We start from the raw sequence: 20825 nt of genomic DNA, 5'->3' as shown, positions 1-20825 counted from the left end.
AATTTCGGTGAGGTGTCTTAATGATTGTGGAGGAATGGCAACCCATTCTTCCTCAAAAGCCAACAGCGGGGAAGACTGTAATGTTGCACGCTGGACTCCGGGGCGAAGTCGACGTTTGGTCGACGTTTGGGGTTCATGTCGGGACTGTGGGTTGGCTACACCACAAACCACTGCCTCGCAGACTTTACTTGACGAGTGTGCCTTGTCATTCTGGTACAAGGCGGACTTCTGGAACCAGTCTGGACCTCATTAATGATTACTTCCCGTGATTTCATGCGACGTTGTGGCAACCACCTTCCGCAACACTGGACTGTCCCTGTCGGTGACTGCGTGAAGTCTGCCTGGTCTCGGTTTCACTGTGGTTGTTCTTTAACTTTTCCACTTCACAGCCACAACACCAACAGCCGACTTGGGCAGCTTTAGAACGGCTAAAATGACCCTAGGTGACATCCAATGAAAAGTCCACATTCGAAGTCACCGACCTCTCCTGATAGCCGCGTTCCGTTGTCACTGCATCTGTACTCAGCCTACAACTCAAACTCCCCGTCTCTCCTTGTACTGTTGGGTCCGCCTATAGTGCTTGACTCCGCTTTACATAGGAGTGTGCAGATACTAATGCTCAGATAGTGTAACTGTACATGAAGCTATCATATGTTAATACTGGTCTATTTTGATAAATTTGTTTCTTTTCATTTTTTCAGATGGCTGCACCGGGACAAAAATTAGAAGAAGTTTTCGCAGCTTTCGCGAAGTTTGGCGACTCGAGGTCTGACGGCAAGGCGATAACGCTGACGCAGTCGGACAAATGGATGAAGCAGGCGCAGGTGATCGACGATCGCAAAATCACCACCACTGACACCGGCATCGCGTTCAACAAGTTCAAGTGAGTGAACTCGTGAACCCTCTCTCTCTCTCTCTCTCTCTCTCTCTCTCTCTCTCTCTCTGTCTATCTAATCTATCTATCTATCTACCTCGAAGATGGCAGCCACCTAACAAGTCATTCGTACACCTCATTTAGAAGACACGACCTATGGAGAAACTCATCGGCGTTAAAGTAACTTCACACGTATGCCGTTAACTGGACCCCCTACCTCCGGACAATCCAAGTGAAGGCACTTTTAAGTGATATGTTATTTCGATAGGGAGAACGCTTGCAGAAGCGTAAAACGCATCAGCTTACCTGGTGTGGAAATGCTCTTGTGACGCCAGCTACACGCTGATGCTTTTGATGCCTATTTACAATATGTACTGTGAAATTGCCGACAACACTTAGTACATTCTACAGGGACCGGCAAGCCGTAGTTTGGAATCCTGGGAGCTTTAAAGTTGGGGAAATGTGGCGTCAAATATGTTCAAAATGAGTTTGGTACCGTAATTTTGTTACGAAAGCAGTTAGCCTTAGGTTAATGTGGATGCTAAGACTGCGTCTCCGGAATGTTTAGTAATCTGAGGAGGTTGAGAAACTGATCATTTTTCAACGCGGAGAAAAATGTCAGAAAGTTCATGATTTTGGTCGCTGACGGGTGTCAAAGGTAGAAAACTTCTGATATGGTGATGTGTGTGCGTTCCACGTCTCGTTAACAAACCCAACAAGACCATAACCCTGTCCCATCACGACCTACAAGAATCTCGGAAATTACATCGGGAGCGATCTAAGTTGGAACACAACATAAATTTAACCATGGTGACGGCAGACACCTGACTCAGATTTATTGTAAGAATGTGAAAGAAGTATATTTGGCGCAAGAAATCTGTCGCTCACAAAATCCCTGTTCGACCAGTCCTTGAGTGCTGTTCGTCGGTTTGGGGCCATTACAAACCTTGGTTAACGAAAAGGATTTTAAAGATTTACAGAAAGCTGCGCGATTAGTAACGGTTTTGACTAGGCAGTGCTCGGAAAATTACAGACGTAACAAGAAATATGTTGTGAGCTGGAAAAAGCCTCATTCACAACTTCTTAGCTCCCATTTTGGAAAATAACTCAAGAAACACCCTACTTCCTCCAATATGTCTAATATACTAATCACGACACTAAAATTAGAAAAATTCGGGCTTATAGAACAATAATATACACAAGAACGGAAAATAAAATTGATGATGTGTTAGATGACGATCGGTTTGGATTTAGGAAACGTAAAGGCACAAGAGAGCAGTTGTAACTTTGGGCTTGACGACAGAGGCAGACTTCACAAAATTTGTCGACCTAAAAAAGCTGTTCGATAATATACAATGGTACAAGATGTTTGAAAATCTCAGAAACATAACTTTTACTTCTAGGGTAAGATGGATAACATACAATATTTACAATTATCAACAATAAGAATGGAAGACCAAGAAAGAAATGCTTGGGTTAAAAAGGGTGCAAGACAGGGATGCAGCCTTCCTCTACAGCTGTTCAACCTGTACGTCGTAGAAATAATGCTGAAAATAAACTTCAAAACCGGCGTTAAAATTGAGGGAGATTTGATGACGACATTGTTACCTTCAGCAAAAGTGAGGAAGCGAAATGAATGTTCACTCTGCCCGTTAGTGTGCGGTGATTTGAAACGTCCTGGTACTTCAAAACCGTGTGCCAGGACAGGGCCCAAATCAAGAACGTTGTCTTTGGCGGACAAGTGCCCTACAGACTTTTTTTCGCAGCTGAGCTACACAAGCACGAGTCACGATGCGTCCTCACAGCTTTATTTCAATTTTGTTCCTTTTTTCTCTCTCTCTCTCTCTCCTGCCGGAGGCTTAACGTTGACCGCGGTCTGTGCTTCTAGGGTAGAAGGTCAGGAAACATTTACAATTTATTTAACACTTTCCGAGGAGAGTGGGCAGAAAGACGGGTTTGTAAGGGACGGTCACGCGCGTAAAGAGTACTAGGTTTACAATAGTGTGAGTAGTATTACATTACAATAATGTAAAACCTCTTCTAATTAATAATTGTTGTTATGGGATCGGTTAGTGGCGTCAAGGCTGCAGTATCCACAGTTTCCTATTGTCGGTCAACATGGCATAAGTCGTCGATCCGGGAGAAAATAACAGTCGCCTGTTTCCCTAGAGAAGCCGTGAGTCGGCTTATAACGGCGTACGGCGGTTGGATGTCGACTCCGGTACTACTCGAGGCCCACGAGAAAGACAGACCACGGCGCGTACGTCACGAAGTTAGGCCAGAGCTCAACTCAGCAGGCAAAATGCGTTTCTAAACCGCTTAACTCCCAACTGGGTGTGTACGTACTAAGGAGAATTGCATCTTCTACTGGAATCTGCTATTATGAAGTCTTGCTGATTACTAGTCGTACAACAAAATTTAAGATCATTTCTCGACCTAAATGTTGTGCATTGGAAAAAAGCCTCATTCATAAACTTTCTAGAGCTAATTTTGCAAAATAACTAAAGAAACGCCCTATTTTCATCAATATGCCTGTAATATAATAATCAAGGCACTATTGTCTATAGCATTTAGCCTCTTTTGCGTATCAGTCCTCATTTGATACAAGATGTCATGCCTTATGCAGGTAACAATCATTTTGGCATGATTTTAATTTTATTGTACCGCAGTACAGCCGTAACAAATGGTTCAAATGGCTCTGAGCACTATGGTACTCAACTGTTGTGGTCATCAGTCCCCTAGAACTTAGAACTACTTAAACCTAACTAACCTAAGGACATCACACACATCCATGCCCGAGGCAGGATTCGAACCTGCGACCGTAGCAGTCGCACGGTTCCGGACTGCGCGCCTAGAACCGCGAGACCACCGCGGCCGGCCATAACAAATGACTTCCTATCATTGTAGGACTAATAACAGTAAGACTCCATAATAGTGTATTCCAATAGAAGATTATACATAAACACGCAGTTACGAGTTAACAGCCGTAGAAATGCAGTTTGTCTGCTGAGTTGAGCGAGCGAGCGAGTTCGGCCTACCTTGGTGACGTACGCGTCGCGGTCTGTCTTCGTCGTAGGCCTAGGTACTGTTTGTATGTCGTAAGTCGGAAGCACAAAACAGGTCCTGCTCTGTGCGCCATCTATGGAAGCTAGCCTTAACACACTTACACCTGAGTCATATGCAGGTGTAAGTGGTAGGTATGCCTGTTCTCCGTGTCTTATGGATGGCTCTGAGCACTATGGGACTTAATATCTGAGGTCACCAATCCCCTAGAACGTAGAACTAGTTAAACCTAACTAACCTAAGGACATCATACACATCCATGGCCGAGGTAGGATTCGAACCTGCGACCGTAGAGGTCTCACGGTTCCAGACTGCAGCGCCTAGAACCGCACGGCCACTACGGCAGGCTGTCTTATGGAGGACACAGCAATAAGAAAAGAGGAGGTTATCTACAGAATCGGAGAATATAGCAACAAATGGAAAATATTGATAAGGAAATGTGCCAGGACGATAGGCCATGTGTTAATATATTAGGGAGCAATTTCGGTGGTACTAGAGACAGTTATAGAAGATAACAGTTGTAGGTTCAAATGGTTCAAATGGCTCTGAGCACTATGCGACTTAACTTCTGAGGTCATCAGTCGCCTAGAACGTAGAACTAATTAATCCTAACTAACCTAAGGACATCACACACATCCATACCCGAGGCAGGATTCAAACCTGCGACCGTAGCGGTCACTCGGTTCCAGACTGTAGCGCCTAGAACCGCACGGCCACTCCGGCCAGCAACAGTTGTAGGTGCAACGATTACTGTAATTGAGGACGTAGGGTGTAAATGATACACTGAAATGGGAGTTGACACAGGAGATTACTGATGACCATAAAACAAAGAAATAAATAAAAAAGTACTGACAACGTTCTTCCGGCTGGCCATTCGCCGCGCGAAGTGGCCGCGCGGTGTGAGGCGCCTTGTCACGGACTGCGCGGCCCCTCCCGCCGGAGGTTCGAGTCCTCCCTCGGGCATGGGTGTATGTGTTGTTCTTAGCATAAGTTAGTTTAAGTAGCGTGTAAGACTAGTGACCGATGACCTCAGCATTTTGGTCCCTTAGGAATTCACACACCATGACATCATACAGTGGCTTACGGAGAGCAGGTGTAGATGCAGGTGTATTTGCGTGGAGCACGGGTAGTGCCTAGAACCGTTTTCAGGAGCTCCAAAATCCCACGAGATCATTTCATGTACTATGTCCCCCCCCCCACTCCCAAACAGAGTAAATGGTGCACAATATAACGTTCCCCATCTTTCTGAATACACTAAATAATCTCTATCAATAACTTCATTGTTTGCCAGCTTTATCTGAAGAAATGCACTCGTTTAACGTCTTGTGGTACTATTTTTAAACGGATGTTGTGATTCTGAAAAATCACTTTCTTTATTTTGTTTTCTTCCGTTTATTGCGACATAGTCTCGGACTTTATCAATTCTCCTCCCCCCGCCCCCCCCCCCCCAAAAAAAAGTAAGCGCTGAGTGTGAAATGTTTTTCAACAACGATTGGCATTCCATTTTCACTTTCATTTGGTGGAAGTGTTGTTTCTTCGTATTTGGCCTTCTACAATTTCAGTTGAGGAGAGTGTTTCTTCTGCAGCTGAATTTTTTAAATATTTTATAAAAACGTCAAGGCATGGAAGTTTCTTCAGTGCTTCTTCTTCTCGTTTCCTGTTTCTTTTTTCTTTTGCCGGAGATTTATCCCGAGTCCCACTTACTCGCTTTCTTCCACTCATTTTCTTCAGGAATTATCAAAATATTGCAAAGCGGCATCCATTGACTACAGAGCAGGGATCACATCAGAAGACACTTGCCTGCTGGTTTAACAAAATAAAGCAAACACTATTTAGTCATCCGCGTGACAATCGTACAGACTGCATTGGCCACTCTCTGCTATTATAGGTGCTTGCGCAATGTAAACGAAGTTAACAAGAACGCAATGGTAAGTTATTTCATCATTCGACTGACAGAAGTTAAAAGCACTGTGATTACAGAATACGCATGGAAAGTTCAAAAAAACATTGTTTTCTTTATAAACATAAAAATGTATGCATGAATATTAAGAGTTTATTAACGAAACCACGTTGGTGTAGACGTACCTTAACACCATTTTAACCGCATTGTAATATAATTATCAATCGAAAATTAAACATGTAAGAATGTTCTCTTATAAGCTATAAAAAGAATTAAAATTAACATCACTTTATCAAACTGTTTCTTACTTCTGTTAGCAGCATAGAGAATAAACGACACAACATAACACTTCTACGTGTATGTCAACTAATATTCCCAGTGAGCAGGAGATTTAAATTTTAGGAACTAGTCTGATGTCGATGGTTTTTGTACAATTTCCCACAAATATTTCCTCCCCCTAAAATCTACGATCCTGGACAATTGCCCAGTTGCACACCTACCTTCCCCTCTTCCCAATCAATGTGGCCTGTGGCTAACTCGTGAAAATATTTATTTCCACACATAAATTAATTACACAGAAATATGTGGTTTACATGACATTCAGTGTCAACGAGACAAAACAGGGAATAACTGTAGAATCAAAATCAAAGAATAAACACAATGCAACATGGCCCTATGGAACTCTCATAGCGTCAACACTTCTTTTGGTTTGTGGTAGTTTGGGGTACAGCGTCACAGGCAGATGGCAGTCTCACTGTCTTGGAGTCTACACCATCTTTTTTGTGGTAGGTTGAGGTACAGAATCACACCTTCTTGGAGTCTAGACCACCTTTTTTTGTGGAGGGTTGAGGTTCAGCGCCACCGCTGGATCTTGGTCTTACTGTCTTGGTGTAAGGCTAAAAATGCTGTATCCTACAATGATGTCATTACAATGACATCATTGGAGTGCACATTGAAGGTGTGGTGGTGGGAATTAAAGTGCCATACGACCCTCTGACGGTGGAAGTTCAAGGTAGCAGACAGTAGGTAACACAACTACACAGGTACTGATATCAGTGGCCGTATGATAGTCGACATATATCAAGTGCTCATATCAAGACTGATACTTTATTAATGGCCATAACAGGGCTATCATTAGCCATGGTCTGAATCTTATTCCTCGAGAATGATGAGAGGAACAGGGTGTGTGTGTAAGTGCTGGGGAGTCGTTGTGCCAATGTGGGGTAAGCCATCCACTTTGTCATAGAGACACCTTGCCTTCTCTCGAATGGACGCCTTCAGAGTTTGTTTCCTCGTGGAGAGTAACTACCCTTGTGAGGGGAGCGGCATGCAGGCTCCACCAAAGTACCTCATTTTGCAGGCGCTGGAGAGTCTTCATCTGGGAGGCACTAATCTTGGCCCATGTGGAGGACCCATAGGTGACGGAAGGGTGGACATTCGTCCGGTACAGTTGGAGCCAGGTTTCCAGGTTCAGTTCCCTGCTATTGAACACTGGGTACAACGCTTTTATCAGCTTCCATCCTTTTAAGGGACATATTCTGTATGTCAGTGGAAGAGTTGTTTTTTATCCATGCAGACACCCACATATTTTGTATCAGGGGACCATCGGATCTGGGCGCCTGCAATGGTGATGTATTGGTGGAGGATTTGGCACTATTTGGTGAAATACTGTACATTCCGTAGTTTTGGCGACATTGAGGTTATCTTGTTTGAACAACACCAGGTGACCGTCGTGTTCGCGTGCCTCTTTAGAGTAGTAGTGAGCAAGTCCATATTGTGGCTGGTCGTATAGAGCGCTGTATCATCGGTGTATTCCACCAGGTGGCAATGTGGAATGACTGGAATTTCATTAACATAAATGTTAAAGAGGATGGGAGACAACGCAGAGCCTTGAGGGGTACCCATCGACATGTGACATAAGCCTGAGCATTTTCCTTGCTGACTAACCAAGAAGTTTCTATCATGGAGGCAATTATCGACGATCTTGAAAATAGTGTCTGGGATGGTAGTCTGTGTCAGCATTTCGTACACAAGATTGTCCTGCCAAATCTTGTATGCATTTCTCAGGCTGAGGAATGCCTTTGGCGTCAACATGGTGGAGTTAAAGCCCCTTCTGTCACATTCTGTGATCCTAAGAACTTGGAATTCGGCAAACAGGTGGGAAGCGAATCCGAACTGTTCTGTACAGATCGTCCCAACTGCCCCAGACTTTGAGAAAGGCAGTGGAGGATCAAAAATTCTAGGACGTTTGCCATTGCTATCATAGGATCTGTCAAGGGCTTGGGGTGAGCAATCAGTTTGGACTCCTACCACTGTGAGGGGAAAAGGCTGATCGTGAGACAGCAGTTTAGAATGGTGGTAAGTAATACTATGGCTTGCAAGAGAGCTGCTGGAAGTGTTCATTTCAGACACTATCCAAATCCGAAGCCGACCGCCGATGCTTCCATCTGAGGAATGGCCACCAGAATATCCCTTTCATCCGGGAGTCCATCAGGCGTAAGGTCCTGGATGAGCGATTGGTTCTGGGCCTCAAATGCATCTGCCAGAGTTTCAACCATGCAGAGGTCATTGCAGTTTAAGCTATCGACTGTGCAGATGGGATGGTTGGTCTCAACTGCGGAGTGTCATAGGGCTCTGGCAATAGCCATTTCTGATTTATTTGGATATCTTGGGCATCTTGTCCTTTCATTGTTCTACTTTCCCATCGGCTAGGCGTTGACAGAATTCATGCTGGAGTCGCCTCATGCGATATTTAACCCAAGTGTCTCGAAACTGCTTCCAGCTCCTCAAGTAGCGGTACTCCTGGATTGACAGTTTAAATAATAGGGGAGTCAAGTCATCCAGTGGGGTTAAAGCCCTTGGGACAATGGAGGTAGAGGCCTTCATTGCCTTCTGGATTTTCATGGTTAGGTAATCAAACTCACTGAGCAGACTGGCAGGTGTTGTCAGGTCGAGGTTTTGCCAAGTGGAGTTGTGGAAGATGTAGAGTCCTGTACTGCAAGAAAGCAAGGGAGAGGATTTTCTATGGATGGGCAGTATCTGCTTTCTGCAACACAAGTACATACATCGATTTATACAGTTCTTGATTTACATGAACTGGAAACGTTACTTAATTTGAATAGAATTCATGTGCTGTGGTTCAAGCTCATCTGTAATAGCTCTCTTGCAGTCAGTATCGGTAATCTTGACATTACAAACTTTAGTATCTCATTGCTAGTACAGTACAATTCTGGTTGAGGTACACTAGTCCCACTATAGTCACTAATCTGGTTGCTGTGTACATTCGTAGCCTGTGATGAACAAAAACCCCTCTGCGACTAAACTGACAGATGTCAGACTGGGTGATTGAATGATTGAGTGAGGTCCTATGGTCAGTGGCGGCGGCCTAGATGTATGCTGTCGATGGAGCGGTGGTGGCACGTTGTTTGTAGGTGTGTCTCTGGCCTCTCTCGTGATAGGCATGCTTGATCCAGTACCTCCTAGTTGATCTTTCCGCTTTATCTTTACCGACCGGTGTGTTGGCAACAGCTTATGCCTCCTCCCCGAAATGCTGCACCATTGTCGTGTAGAAAGGATGCGAACGACTATGGGGGGGGGGGGGGGGGGAGACAGGACGCTGGACATAGAGATGAACTGGGAGCCATGACTGTGGAGAACGGCATACTCCCGACCATGCAGCGACGGGTCCATATCCATCAGGTTGGCGAGCGGGGATGGGGGGCGGGGGAGGGTCGAGGGCACATCATCCATCCACTCCTCCTGGTGGCACCAACGGGCAGCGGCGAAGGCCACATGTTTCCGTGAGGCCATGAGTCTTGGGGAAGAAATGCAGCTGAATCTCAGGGCAAACGGCATGTACGAATTTGGTTATGGTGGTGGGACCTGCAGTGAAGTACATAAAAGAGCCAACGCGTTTCTGGATTACACCTCTCTCCCAGCGCCCACTGTTGCGATAATCGCTGAAAAGAGCAAGATTGCGCCGCGCAAAGCGGCACTTGTGGACCATTGGGCGCCAGATGCTGCGGTGGGTGTAGCAAGTGTAGCAGCGTCCTGTGGAGGCGGCCATGCAAAAGTTTCGCCGGTAATGGTCCGTCTCGTGTGTGCGAGCGATAGGAGGCGAGAAAGAGTTGCAGCACCTGTGAAATGTGAGTGGTACGAAGCTTGGTCATCTGTTGTTTAAAAGTGCGTAACAGGCATTACTGCTTCTCCGTTGAATTGGGGGGGGGGGGGGGGGGAGCACTTTTTAGATGACGAATGCCATAATGTCATTTCGTTCACAAAACTGTTCAAAATCACGTGAAGTGAACTGTTGTCTGTTGTCCGACACAAGTACTTCTGGCAAACCTTCTATGCAAAATATGGAGGACGACACTTGAATGGCGGTGCGTGATGTGATGGAAGCCATAGGCACTGCAACTGGGAACTTGTTAAAAGAGTCTACCTCTATGAGTCAACGAATGTTCTAAAATGGTCCTGCAAGTCGTTGCCATGGGGATTGAGTCTTAGACCCAAGCTGAGAATGTCTGTGGCGGAGCGGATTGTTTTTCCGCGTACGCGCGACACCGTGACGTCATCTGTTAAATGTGGGCGTCCATGCCCTGCCAAGTACAGTGCTGTCGCGTTAACTGTTTAGTTCGAGCAACTCCCCAATGTACTTGATGGAGCAATCGCAACACTTCCTTTTCAAGTAGGATTGCACCCTGTTGCAACTGAAAGGTTATGTCGACGTGCAAAATATCGGTGTTCAAATTAGTTCTGGATACTGTTCATTGAACGAGGCGAAGACAATCTTGAGATCTGGGTCTGCTTCCGTGGCCTGTGCAGTTTTTCTGTAGTGCAAGGGATAAGACTCCAACAATTCAGAGTCCTGCGCATCGATTTGGCAACGAGATGCTGCAGATGCATCGAAATCAGAGTCTGGGCCAATTGGAAGGCGAGATAGGACGTCTGCATTGCCATGCTTTACCGTGGGTATGTACACTATTTCAAACTGATATTGAAAAAGCAACGAAGCTGAACGTTGCAAGCAGTGCGGGTAGGAACCGTCTTTGACGGATGAAACAGGGACTGCAAAGGCTTGTAATCTGTCACTAAAAAAAACTTGCGACCATACAAATAGTGATGGAATTTGGTCACACCACATACAATAGCGAGAGGCTCTTTTTCTATTTGAGAATAATTGCACTGAGTTTGAACAACTTTGAGGCAAAATCAATGGGTCTGTTTTGTGCACCGATACAGTAGGAAGGAGTTTAGGCTTGCAAAACTACTGGCTTGGCAGGGTAAAATGCAGTAACCATCTGTCACTAAGCAGTTCATTTTTCAGTACCTGAAATGCGTCTTGGCAATCTTTAGCCCACACGGAAGGCGCATTTTTCGACGCAAGCGATGCAGTGGAGCAGCGATCTGAGCTGCATTTAGTTTGAACCGAATGTAGTATGTTATCTTACCTAGTACTGACTGCAGTTCAGACACATTGCGAGAAACAGGCAGGTCACCGATGGCAAGCAAATGAGATTGGAATCGGTGACCTGCCTGTTCCTCGCAGTGTGTCTGAACTGCAGTCAGTACTGTAGTCCATTTTGGAAAAAGTATCACTTTTGGAGACGACACTTGTGTCCTGTTTGGTGAGCGTTGGTATTAGTCACAGGAGACGGATGAGCAGGAGTATACTGAGCTTCAGCAGCGACTGTCACCATAGGGGACAGAGACGCAGGGGGCTCCTGTGTCATAGATGCGTCAGCTGTCTGGGCATCTGTGGTTTGTTGGTCAATAGGTTTACCCCTTAGTGTGGGGAAATGGGCGTACTCCTGCGATGACAGGGGTGGCCAATTCGCCCTTGATGTCCTTCTTTGAGACTGGAAAGACTTCATAGCCTTCTGATACATAGGGCAACCCTTCCAGGAAGCCAGATGGTGGGGGTCGTGCGTGGCGCCCAAACAGTGGGGGCACGTGGGTTTTTCTGAGGCCGGGAGTTTGCAGTGATCCGCCACACTTGACACACAAAAACGGCAGTGGGCGGTAATTGCCGGTGTGTTGCAAACGCTGACACCTATGGCAGATGAAGGGGCCGTTATACGACCCTCATGTGATTCAGTACGCACCTCGGTGCACAGGAGATACCTGATTTGGTAATTGCTTTTGACTTTCGGTGGTGTCGGTATCGGCACCTCCGGCAGCTTGCACCCAGTGTCACAACATTGCCTCAGCCCGACTGACGTAGCCAAGGCCCTGGCACACAAACACACACAATATATTTTAGCGCAACGCAATCTGACTTTCAATAATCCCTACAAGAGAATGGCCCTGACTAACATTAACCTATACGTTTCACAAATCACTTACCTCACAGAAATCTTCGTTACTCGAACTACTGCAATACAGCGAACGCCACTATTTGCCAGCTAAATAAAAGATTCTAACTACTGAAGGCACTAACTACTGATAGGCAGAGTTAGCAAATGAAAGATTTTGATGGAGAACAAAAATGTATTTACCTTAATAGTCTTCAAATATATATCAGTTCATGATATCCAGTCTTATAAATTTACTGTCTCTGTCCAGATCATCCGCTATCAAAACTCCGCCATCTCACTCCCCACATCCACCACTGCTGGCGGCTCACCTCCAACTGCGCAACGCTATGCGCTGTTAACAGCCAACTGCCCAACACTACAATGGCGCATATTACTCCAACAATGCAAACCAACCACAGCCTTCACACAGCACAGCCTTATACGATTCCAAGAAGATGGCAGTGCATCCTTTTCGCAGTGGCGAGGGACGTTAATTGATCGTAGCTCAGCCAATTTGAACGAGATATTTATAACTCATGTACAGAAACCTTCTGTGTGAGTCAGTTATCGATTAATGAAAACCAGTTCAAAATCTTTACAGTAGTTCCTGAGGTTAGCATGGCACGACATGAGTGATGCATCCTCTTCCAGAACATCTGCTCCTTCCACACCAACAAATGTCTACTCATGAACACCCTCTCCTACAATCGGGTCAACACCTTCTTCCTGAACAAAACCTTTTTCCAGCCCTAACATACTATCTGCACCTCTCCCTGTATCCTCCATCGAACTCATGCTCCTGGTCCTCGAATGCTGGGTGGGGTCGCCATCAGCCACAACCCCTCCTCAATGATCCCACTGAATACCTTATCCTCAGTGTCTTCTTCCCCTCCATCACCATCACCTACACCACCATCTATGTCTGCTCCACTGCTCCTATTACCTATGACTTCATCTCCCACATTGACGGCACCTTCTCCACCTATGTCATTGCCATCGACATCAACATCCGTAGCAACTACCTTGCCGCTCTTCAGCAATGGCATCAGTTCCTCCTCACGATCCAAGGTGATCTTTTCCCCGTTCCCAGCACACTCATCCCAAAAGCGACACCACCCACAATCTTGTCCTTGCCTCTGTCAACCTCCTTTGGCATATCACCGTTGACATCCTTGACCCTGCAGGTAGCGACCACCTCCCATCCTTCTCACCATAATGTCTGTTCACTGCCTGCCTCCAGCTCCACGCCCTGCACCCCCTCCCAAGGTAGTAAATGACTACAATTGCGCCAACTGGGATGCCTACCGGGAATCCATCTCCACCCAGGTCGAAAGCCACCCTCTTACCTATCACCATCCTGACGACATCGACCACACTTCATCCTTCCTTCAGAAGGTCATTACTGACGCCATGGAGGCTCATGTTCCTACTAAAACCATCCACCCCCACAGTCACACTTTCCCTCCGTGTGCTGGCCTCCTCCTCCTCCATAAATCCCACCACCTTTATCGCACCTTCCTGTGCACTCATGACAGGGATACACTCTGACGCCACTGGCAAATACAGCGACATGTATGGAACCTTATTACAGCAAAGCAAAGCTGGGACTGGTGCCAGACCTGTACATGACTCAATGCCACTCTCCCTATAAACTCCTTCAAGTACTGGTCAGCCTTCCATCAGCTTACTGGTTCCCATTCTGCTCTCCATTACCCTTTCTACATAACGACTGCCCTCTTCCCGACAATCTCAGGAAGGCCAACCACTTGTCTTTCCACCTTCCCAAAGTCTTCTCCATCCCTGATGATCCCCACTTTGATTATTCTCTTTTCCCCAACATCATGGAATGCGCCGATACCTTGGTCACTCCACTTGCTCCCAGTCTCAGCTACCTGGGGCAGTTGGCCCCCTCCAACATCAACACTCCAATCACAGCACAAGACATTAGACTTATGCTATGGTCACAACGCAACATGGCCCCTTGTCACGACTGTGTCACCTACCGCCATCTCAGAGAATGCCCATTCTCCTTCCTGACTGTTGTTGCCAATCTCTACATCATCCTGTCTACCAGCTTCTACTTCAACCTGTAGAAGACTTCCTGCATCCTCTTATTCCTAAAACCAAACAAACCCCCTTCTGTCGCCTGTTCCTATCATCCCATCTGCCTCACCTCAATCTTCAGTAAGGTCTTGGAATCCATCCTCTCCCATCATATCCATTGCCAGCTCAATCTAAATCACCTCCTCCCCCTTACCCAGTGTGGCTTACAACCCTCCTTCTCCGCCAAAGACGAACTCCTTAACCTCATCCACCTTCTTTCCCTCCAACTTAACTCCCATCACTCTGCCATTTTTGTTTCCCTCGATTTCTAAATGCCCCCGACTGCATATGGCATTCCGGTATCCTCCTTAAACTACAAACCTACACACTGCCTATCAATTTTGACTGTCTGGTCGCTTCCTTCCTCTCACACCATCCTTCCTGTGTCACCCTCCACAACACCAACTTCCGTATATTTTATCCCACTGCTGGCATGCCCCATGGATCCGTCCTCTCCCCCTCCTCTATTCCTGTACACTGCTGATATGCCCAAGCTACCTCCACCTGTCAACCTCCTCCAACATACTGATGATGTCGCCTTCCTGGCTCTCTAACCTACCCTTCAACAGTCCCAACAAACACTCCAAACCTACCTCAACCAGTTCACCACTTGATGTAACCACTGGTTCCTTCGACTCAACCCCTCCAAAACCCAGGCAATCGTCATAGGCCGCACCACCCGCTCCTTCTGTCTCCATGATTTCTACTTCACCATTTATGGTCGTCCCATCTAGTTCACCCCCGCCCTGAGATACCTTGGCCTCACCCTCGACCATCACATCTCCTGACCATCAAGCAGAAAGCCCATTCCTGCCTCTTCCTCCTGAAACTCCTGTCTGGCCACACATGGGGACTGCATCCTTCCACCATCCTCCACACCTACAAATCCCTCATCTGCCCTATCCTCTGTCATGTCAGCGTTGCCTGGATCTCCACCCCTCCCCCCCGCTTTTATAAGGCACTCCAAATCCTAGAATTCCACATGCTCCACCTTGATTTCTGTATCTGCCTTCCTTCCCCCACACGACTCCTGTGTGACCTGATCCCCTTCCCCCACCTCCTCCTTTTCCTCCAACATCTCCTCATCCTTTACATTGTCCGCAAGCTTGATCCCCCTCCCAGTCCCTGCTTTCCTCCTTTCTCTCCACCCCCCACCCATTGCTGCCCATCTATCGCTGTATCCCTCCCTCTCTCCACCTCGACAACCTCCATCTCCTTCATCAGGGAAATTTCCAGCACCTCCCCCTCCCGGATGTTGAACTTTGCCATGACATCTATGCTTCCTACCAACTCTAGCCTGGCCTTGTCCTCTCCCCCTCCCCAAGGCCCCCCTTTTCCTCTCCCCTCCTTCTCCCAGAGCGGATTTTCCCCCTTCCCTCCCTGAGCCCCTGCACCCATCCTCGGCTGTTTTCCTCTCCTGTCCCTTTCCTCTCAAGCCCTCCTTCGGCACCCCTCCCCCATCTCATGTTCCTCCTCTCCCCTCCTTCTTGCCTCTTTTTCCTTTCTTCATTGTGCTCCTCTCCCCCTGGCAGATCCTCCCAGGTTATTATTCATTATCAAGTGTGCTGCCTTAATGTGTACTGTGCCGCTATACAGTGTCATCTAGTGATGTGGTTTTAATTGTGTGCTCGACCTGTGTATAGTCCTTGTATGTTCGTGCACTTTTTATACTGTGACCGGCTTTTAACTTGCTTTTGCTTGCAGTGTTTTATTTAAGTGTGCTTCAAATTTCCAGCTGTGTTCTTTTAACTTTATGTCGACTATTTAACTGTCTCCCAGTGCATATCCTCATACTAGTGTGTATTTTAACTCCCATCATCTCCATTTACAGTGTTTTTTATGTCCCTCTTTTTATCCTCCTTTTATGTAAGAGCTTGCCTTTCTGTATTTTCTTTTTTTTGTAAAGCTCTTTGGCTGAAGAATGGTGCACTGAGCCACTGCTAGCCCTCCCCTGCCCATGTGGGGCAGGTGAATGAAATTACAATAAAGGAAAAAAAGAAAGAAAGAATATAGGTAGAAGATATGAGCATGCTACATACCATGACCTCTTATGACAATAGTGTGAAATATGTTGATAGAAGTAACCTGAAGATGAATAAAACTGCTACAATAGAGTACCTATTATCCGAATATAGATCAACCGAAGTATGCACTAATCGAAGACGTTCCAGTGGGTAAATTCAATTTTGCGTGCGCACCATGTAAAAGTTCTGTTGTCTCTAGTGTGGGGTCTGGTCAGTTTGGTTGTCCCCACCGTCCCACCAAATGCCACTGATGCAGTTCTGTGTTTGTCTGAACAGAGTTGCGCTCTATCAAAAAACTACAGTTCAGTAGTTTTGGTACACTACACAAATGCCATAGTAAATTGTTGGGTTACTGGTAGTATTGGTAGGAGTGGCACAGAAAGAAACATAAATGAATATGTGTGAAAGAAACTGTGAGTTAATAACTTCTTTTCTGTTTTTTATTCGTCTATTTGTTTGCTTTGCATGTAACTAGAACTGCACACCGTTCAGTGCTAGTCCATTGAGTATTTTACATATATCATTACTAAACATAAATTGCGTTGTATACATAATAAAATTTAGTGGATCGCATAAGTTTTATTTCTTTTTTATTAACAAACCAGTTACTTTTGATGGAACTACACCTTACCTGCATAAACATATAAAAATCTATATAATTATTGTTGTTATTTCATACTCAGATGAACATTCTTACTCATAATAAAAGACAAGAGTTATTATCAAATAGTGTGAAAGTTCCCAGAATGAGATTTTTACTCTGCAGCGGAGTGTGCGCTGATATGAAACTCCCTGGCAGATGAAAACTGTGTGCCCGACCGAGACTCGAACTCGGGACCTTTGCCTTTCGCGGGCAAGTGCTCTAACAACTTTTATTTTTTATTTTTTTCCTTTGTTTTTTTTATTTTTATTATTTTTATTTTCACCTAACTTGTACACATTGGCGAATGGTGAAAAGATTCTTCTACCTTGCCTGATTTAGGTTTTCATGTCGATGTGGTAATCACTCCCAAAAAAGTGATGAAAACATAAGGGTTTGTCACATAAACTGAAAATAAAAAATTAAACTTTTCACTCCAGGGAAGACTTGATCTTTTTTTGTCACGCTGACCTTTTTTATATTTTTTTTGTTTTTTATTTGTTTACCAACTTTGTTTTCTTTTTATTTCGTTTTATTTTTTTATTTTTTTTAAAGAAAACAAATAAAAACCTCTTGTGTATGAAAATAAAAGACGACGTTCTTCATAAAATAGAACAATATCCTTTGAAAACGTAAAACAAAAATGGTAGCTATATTTCCGCAACGGCCTTCTTTTTTATTCTTTTTTTTTGTTAACATAAATGAGTATACAGTCTCACCATCAGCAGCATATTTTTTAAAATTTTGTTTGTTTGTTTGGGAGCTCAGGAGAGAGAAAACAAATAGGCTGCAGATAGAGAGCTATGTGTGAAAAGGATAAACATGTGTAAGGAAAAAAAAAGTTAGAAGAGGGGGAGAAAAGAGAAGTGAAATAAAATAGGAATACTTTCCGCGCCATGCTCCACTTTAGCGCCCCATCAGAACAAAATGCATTCTATCATTGACCATTGAAGGGGAACGTGGGATCGTCCAGTCTTGGCTGGCACGGTTCGTTGACATTCCAGCTTTGAGGCGGGTTGGTGAAAATACTCTGTAAATAGTTCGCGAAAGTGACCCGATAGTGTCGATGCCGGCGAAGGGTGTGGTGATGTACTTGGAGGCGTGTCCAGAAGTCCGTCGGATCGACGATGTCGTCCCGGAAGAGGTAGTTGACAGCCATGCCACTGATCCATGTGATGGCGTGCCACTTAGCCGGTGGAAAGTAGGTCGTGTCAGGATATATCATTATAGTAGGAGAAACATGATGTGGTGGTACTCGGAGGTAGAAAGCCACAATCTTCTGTACGAGGGTCCAGACAGCTGCTGCTGGCCCACACTCAAAACGATGTAAATCTGTATCTTCGACATTGCACTTGAGGCACAGGGGTGAGTCCACCAGTGCGATGCGATGCAGTTTCTGTCTTGTAGTATACTTGCCGTTGACGAGAAGGTACCACATAGAGGTAGTGTCAGTGGTGTGATATGGTTGGTGGACGTGGGGTGACGTGTTTCGACGGGGTTGCGGGGTGGAGACTTTCGGAGAAGGTGGTAAATGTTGCGGGTGGTCGTCTTCCTGGTCCTGGGGAGCTCGGTGCATATGTAGTGTACTCCAAAAAGAAACGGCAGATATGTGACATCGGAGGTGGGATGTGCGCCAAAGACGTCGGTGGGCGTCTCGAAACAGGTGCGAGCTCGGTGGTCAACAATCCAGTAAAACTAGAATTTTGGCTTTTCCATAACTGGAGCGTAGTATTGGTGTAAAGTGCCGTAGTCCTGGCTCTCACATTAACCAGATCGAGGCCACCATCCCGCTGCGGTAAGGTGAGAGCTTCATACTGGACTTTGAAGATGTGTCCAGAACAAATGAAATAGCCGAAAGCCGCCTGTAATCTGGCCGCCATTGTCGCAGTGATGGGCAGAATCTGCGCTATATGGGGTATCGGGGCTGCCAGATGGGTATTGACGAAGGTGACTCTCTGGCAAAAAATGGTTCAAATGGCTCTGAGCACTATGGGACTTAACATCTATGGTCATCAGTCCCCTAGAACTTAGAACTACTTAAACCTAACTAACCCAAGGACAACACACAACACCCAGCCATCACGAGGCAGAGAAAATTCCTGACCCCGCCGGGAATCGAACCCGGGCGCGGGAAGCAAGAACGCGACCGCACGACCACGAGATGCGGGCACTCTCTGGCACATATTCAGCGGGCGTAGTATGTGATTTTGTATGTTGGCCCGGATGCGTTGCAGCAGCGCCAGAAAACTGATCGCCGAGGTGCGGCGAATGTTTCGCGTGTATACTAATCCGAGACAACGAAGGGTGTCCACCAGTTGAAATGGGACTACGCTCTCTGCGGGAAGGCCGAGGCCGATCTTCATGGCGCATGATTTTGCCACGTTCATAGCGCTCCCTGCCCCAGCACTGTAACGGGTAATCCACTGCATCGCAGCTTGTACGTCGGCCGCTGAACGTACGACGAGGGCCAAGTCGTCCGCGTAAGCTCGGCAGCGGAACATATGATCCCGGAGTGGAATACCTGTCAAACGTCGCCGTAATCCGCAAATGAGTGGTTCCATCGCAATCGCATAAAGCACCGTCAACAAAGGGCAACCCTGCCGTACTGAGCGTTCAATCCGTATAGGTTCTGTAAGTCTGCCGTTGATGAGAAGTCTGGACGTTGCTCCACGAAAAAGCTGCATAATCACTGGCGTGAACGTCGGGGGAATCGCCATTCGGTCCATCACTGCGTTGAGGAATACATGATTGACGCGGTCAAACGCTTGTTTGAAGTCGATGGAGATTAAAGCGCCTGGCAGTCGCGAGTGTGTTGCCACAGCGATCACATCTCGATATTCACTGAGGGCTGTGTGTATATTACGATCGCCGCCTAAGGATGTTTGTTCGTGGGAAACAATGTCCCGTAAGACACGTTTGAGTTGCACTGCTAGAAGGCGTGTGAAAATCTTGAAGTCGGAATTGAGTAACGTGATCGGCCGATAACTGTCGAGTCGTGTTCCTCCTGCGGGTTTCGGGACTGGTACAAGTAAGCCTTCCATGAATATTGGTGGCTGGTTCGCCGCGCCGGACAAAAGTTCCCAGTACATGTCCCTCCATCGTGGCATCATCAAATCTTGGAAGGTTCTGTAAAATTCGAGAGGTAAACCATCCGGGCCGAGAGATCGATTCAGAGACCCTTTGGCCACGGCGCCTTGGACGTCGTCGGTGGTCACTTCAGCAGTCAGTAGGGTTGCAGCTGCTGCGTTTAGAGTACCAAGTGTCTCCTGGGCAACCTCAGCAATTGCCTCTGCACCGGCAGGTACTTCTTGATAGGAAAGTCTATAGTGCGTTGTGAATGCATCCGCAATGGTAGCTTGCGAAGTCAGCCGTCGTCCATCAGGTAAGTCTAAAGTTGCCATTAAAGCCGGCCGCGGTGGTCTCGCGGTTCTAGGCGCGCAGTCCGGAACCGTGCGACTGCTGCGGTCGCAGGTTCGAATCCTGCCTCGGGCATGGATGTTTGTGATGTCCTTAGGTTAGTTAGGTTTAAGTAGTTCTAAGTTCTAGGGGACTAATGACCACAGCAGTTGAGTCCCATAGTGCTCAGAGCCATTTGAACCATTTTTTGCCATTAAAGCCTGTCGGCGTCGACGAACATTTTGAACAATATGATGCATAGAAGGTTCTTCACCGTTAATCCTATCTTGGCTGCGTGCTCGTACAATGGCTCCCTCTAGACGGCATCTGGTCAAGGATAAAATCTTTGCCTTGATGCGTTGAGCTTCTTTTAGACGATCCGGGGATGGAGGATGATCCATGAGTTCACGTAGAGCGCTATAGTAGAAATCAGTTGTATGGTAATTCCACCTGGCTTTGGCTCGTCCACAGTGTATCAATGTGCGTCGGATGGCCGATTTGGCGCACAGCAACCACCACTGCAGTGTGG

General features: G+C 46.4%; 1 protein-coding gene across 3 annotated transcripts in view; it reads left to right on the top strand.

Moving 5' to 3' along the window:
• LOC126354424 (tubulin polymerization-promoting protein homolog) overlaps positions 1-20825 on the top strand; it is a 284058-nt gene that overhangs the window by 233930 nt on the left and 29303 nt on the right. For all 3 annotated transcript variants that reach the window (XM_050004060.1, XM_050004058.1, XM_050004059.1), the window contains one exon: positions 702-883. In XM_050004060.1, coding sequence (XP_049860017.1) covers positions 702-883 — 182 coding nt within the window. The remainder of the gene's footprint in view (positions 1-701; positions 884-20825) is intronic.

The sequence above is a fragment of the Schistocerca gregaria genome, chromosome 3, assembly GCF_023897955.1.
Source record: "Schistocerca gregaria isolate iqSchGreg1 chromosome 3, iqSchGreg1.2, whole genome shotgun sequence".
NCBI lineage: Eukaryota > Metazoa > Arthropoda > Insecta > Orthoptera > Acrididae > Schistocerca > Schistocerca gregaria.
The sequence above is the reverse complement of the archived record's forward strand: the minus strand, read 5'-3'. Positions and strand labels throughout refer to the sequence as shown.